The sequence below is a fragment of the Sinocyclocheilus grahami genome, unplaced genomic scaffold (genome assembly GCF_001515645.1).
Source record: "Sinocyclocheilus grahami isolate Dianchi unplaced genomic scaffold, SAMN03320097.WGS_v1.1 scaffold1454.1, whole genome shotgun sequence".
NCBI classification, from domain to species: Eukaryota; Metazoa; Chordata; class Actinopteri; order Cypriniformes; family Cyprinidae; genus Sinocyclocheilus; species Sinocyclocheilus grahami.
The window spans coordinates 252,947-257,046 of NW_015506633.1; the positions used below are offsets into that span (position 1 = coordinate 252,947).

A 4,100-nucleotide genomic window follows, 5' to 3' on the forward strand; every position below is an offset into this window, starting at 1 on the left:
ATAGATAGATAGATAGATAGATAGATAGATAGATAGATAGATAGATAGATTTTAGTTATTTTACTACTTCAAGTTAAACTAAATTCAAATGAGAAACGCTGCCTTGGAAACCAGCTAAAATAAAATAAATGTAATAAAGTAACGAACATGTTATTTTTAATGAACATTTCGTTTTAATTAAATAACCCTTCGTGACAGTACACAGTATATTTGTGTCTGGTATTGAAAGACGGCAGTTTTTGAGAAAACCTTTCTCCTAAACATTAGGGAGAAGAACATGTTTTCGTTCGAAGAATGGAGGACAGAACGGGTGAACAGAGAAATCAAAGCAGCCCACAATCGCTGCTGTAAGCCTGTGTTATATGCAGTAATATCAGACATCAGACGCTGAAGCTGGTTTACCCTTCTGTGTTTGTATGTGTGTGTAAGGACTCACTCTCAGGCCGGGGAATCCACTGCTGCCGGTTCCTCCAACGGGCCCCTGAAACACAAGCACATCCACCAAACACGTCACAAATCCCACAGTGCATTCAGATCACGAGGCTTTCTTCGTTTTAAACACACTGATTTTGGGCTGAAGACATCAAAGATCTCTACAGCTGTAAGCGGTTTTGGTACAATAACATTCCTGCAAAAACATCCAGTGGAAGCAAATCTGTAGCCAAAATATGGGCTTCTGATGGAATTTCTGTCATAATTTGGAATCCGTTTTAATGGAACTAAAAAAAGCATCTAAATGAATAAAATAAGGGACCTACACGATTCTTTATTTTTATTTGATACTTTAGACATTATTATTATTATCAGAAACCCTAGTCGTTGTCGTCTTAACAGTTAAAGGACATCATATGGGAAGTTTAGGCCTTTTATAATTCAGAAAGATTTTCTTTAAATTCATAAAAGACACACTGATGACTTTTATAATGGGAGAAATTTAGAATACTTTAGGATAAGGTTAAAATTCCGATACAAATATTTATTCTTTAGGATTTTTTCGAAGGTGCTTTGATGCACCACTGTTCAAAATTTTAGGGTCGGTAAGATTTTTTATGTTTCTAGAAGAAGTATCTTCTGCTCACCAGGGCTGCATTTATATGATTAAAATTACAGTAAATATTGTGAAATATTTTTAGAATTTAAAACAGCTGTTTTCTATGTGAATATCCGTTACAATATAATTTATTTCTGTGATCAAAGCTGTATTTCCAGCATCATTACTCCAGTCTTCAGTGTCACACGATCCTTCAGAAATCAATTATTATTACTATATAACAGAAAAACAGGATGCTTATAAATTGCTGAACCTAAATGTAAAATATTTAAAAATGAAATCATTATAAATCAAAAAATTTCATTAATTATTAAAACATGATTTTAATACATTAATTTAAATAATTTATGCACATCAAAAGACACTTTTGTACTACTGTCCAAAAACAATGTATGGTGCTCTTTGGTTTTCCCTAAATGAAAATATGAATATAGATGTATTGTCGGAATCTCTTGTGAAGTCCCAGTGAAATAAACGCATCTTAATTCTATATAACAGTGTTTATCTGATGGCAGTGAGACTCGTACCTCGTTTCCATCCGGTCCGGGCGGCCCTCGCTCACCCACATCGCCAACAACACCCTGCGAAAACACTGCATCAGTCTCACATCAGACACATAGCACTTTTCCATTAGGGCAGATCACACATCTGAACGCTTTGTTTGGGTGCCAGTCTGATCTTGTAGCTATTTAACTATCTCCTGATTAGTGCATGTTACTGTAAAGGATCTGCTGTGTAAATGGCAGCGGTTTGCAGTTCAGGAGAGCGTCTGCATGCTTGCTTGTGTCTTTGAGAGCCCAGGGGCCTCTGAACGTCTTCCAGCAAGCTTTCATCTGCGCTGGAGATGCCTGTGATTAATCATTCTGCTGCAGACGGCGGGCAGGAGCCCAGCTGGCACACGATCCGTGTTGTGATTTTAGCAGGCTCGTACATTTAAGGGCTTTCTCAGGACCGACGCTTCCCAAAACTAAACCAAAATGAGCTGCTCTTGAGAGTTTCAAGAAGTGGAGAGTGACTTTATGAAGAATCTCTGAGAATCAAGGAACGATTTATTAAATGTCTGAAAACCCCTGGTTAAAAGCTGTAGATATGATTTATTTCCAATATGATTTCTTAATGGCTGATGCTGATATCTATAAACAATCAATAGAAATCTATAGAAAATCAATCTACAAGATTATTATTAATTCATTAATTATTTTTATTATTATAATTATTTATTTATTCTTATTATTAACTTGTTTTTTTATTATTATAATAGTTTTATTTATACATTTATTTTGTTATTATTATTTTTTTATATATATGATCCAATGTATGTATTCAGTGCTGAACCTAAATATTAAGAATAATTAATTATTTAATAAGTTAGTAGTAGTAGTACTAGTATATGATTTAATGGTAGAAAATAAGATGTACATACAATTGTTGAATCTAAAAGTTAAATATTTAAAAATTAAATCATTACAAACAATTAATTCATTATTAAATAATTTATTATTATTATTATTTAATGATAGAAAATAAGATGTGAATAGAATTTAAGAACCTAGATGTTACATAAAATTAAATAAGTATAATCAATTAACTATTTAATTAGATATTATTATTATTATTATTATTATGTGATTTAATGGTAGAAGATAAGATGTACATAAAATTTCTGAACCTAAATGTCAAATATTCAAAAATGACATAATTACAAATAATGAATTCATTATTTTAAGAGATTACTTAATTTTTAATAAATGCATTATTATGATTGTGATTATTATTATGTTGATTATTATCATTATATGATTTAATGGTAGTAAATAAAATGTACATAAAATTGCTGAATTTAAATAAAACACTTATTTCATATAATATTTACTTGAACTTGAAAACATCAATAACACAAGAAAAAAATGTTATTGATGCTAATCGTAAAATGTCGACCAACGCAGATAATTGTAAAGTGTCCTGGTTCATCACTTTTGTACAATAACTTGCAGAATGACGTGTTTATATATTTATTTATTTTTATGCTGCAGAACATTTACCCCTTTTAGAAGTAAAGCAATGTTTCTGTACTAATGCAGACTTTTATACGTTGCATAACATCTTCAACCAGGACAATGCTGTTGGCTTTACAGCTGGACGGCAGATGACAAGAACAGATTCTTTGTTCATTTTCCTGACTTTTCTTTACCCACAAGTAACTTAATCTGTTTTAAAAATGCATCACTCATTTGCATAATATCCCCTGAAGACAGCTTATGAATGAGGGAGCGTTTACCTGTCTTCCTTTGGGACCCTTGATTCCCACAGGACCCGGAATTCCCTGGAACACATCGAGACGATGGCGGTTACCAAATGATCCAATCTGACACACATTGATCACACTGAGCCGGGGGGCGTCATCCATCTCGACGCTGTTGTCTTGCATGTTTTCCAGCTCATGTCATTCATTTGGGAATTTGAGTCTGTCAGATCGCAGCAACTCTCAACACAATGTTCGGGCCTAAACAGCCCATGTGTGTTTGTCAGTCTAACATGTCCGGACGAAACCGCCATTATGCTGATATTAAAGGAATACTGTTGGATATAAACAGCATCTGGAGCCTGTGATCATTTTGACTCATCCACAGTATCTAAAGTGAGTGAAACATGCTTTTACAGTAACATATTTACAATGGAAGTTTACAGGGCAAGTGTACAGGAGGAGAAACATAAATTATTTAGTAAAAATGCTTCCTATTTGCTCTGTTAATTGTTTAAAACATCCTTTTGAGGTGTAATTTCTTTTCTAGGATGAACAAATTTAAACTTAATTTAAAAAATGTAAAAACAAAAAATACTAAAGACATACTGTATGTAAACTGAAATAAATAATTGACATAAATAATGAAATATACTGTACACATTAGATAGAAAACTTACCAGTTAGTTGCCAAGGCAATATTTCAGGTTTCATTTAGTTTAAGTACTAAATCAATCAATCAATCAAAAAATATTTGTTAATATTAAAAAAAAAAAAAAAAAAAAAAAAAAAAAAAAAAAAAAAAAA

At 32.2% G+C, this 4,100-nt stretch overlaps 1 protein-coding gene across 1 annotated transcript in view; it reads right to left on the reverse strand.

The window, feature by feature from the left end:
• LOC107570408 (collagen alpha-1(XXIV) chain) overlaps positions 1-4,100 on the reverse strand; it is a 67,317-nt gene that overhangs the window by 31,941 nt on the left and 31,276 nt on the right. The window contains exons 11-13 of the mRNA XM_016256640.1: positions 3,330-3,374; positions 1,579-1,632; positions 437-481 (exon numbers count right to left, since the gene is read on the reverse strand). Coding sequence (XP_016112126.1) covers positions 437-481; positions 1,579-1,632; positions 3,330-3,374 — 144 coding nt within the window. The remainder of the gene's footprint in view (positions 1-436; positions 482-1,578; positions 1,633-3,329; positions 3,375-4,100) is intronic.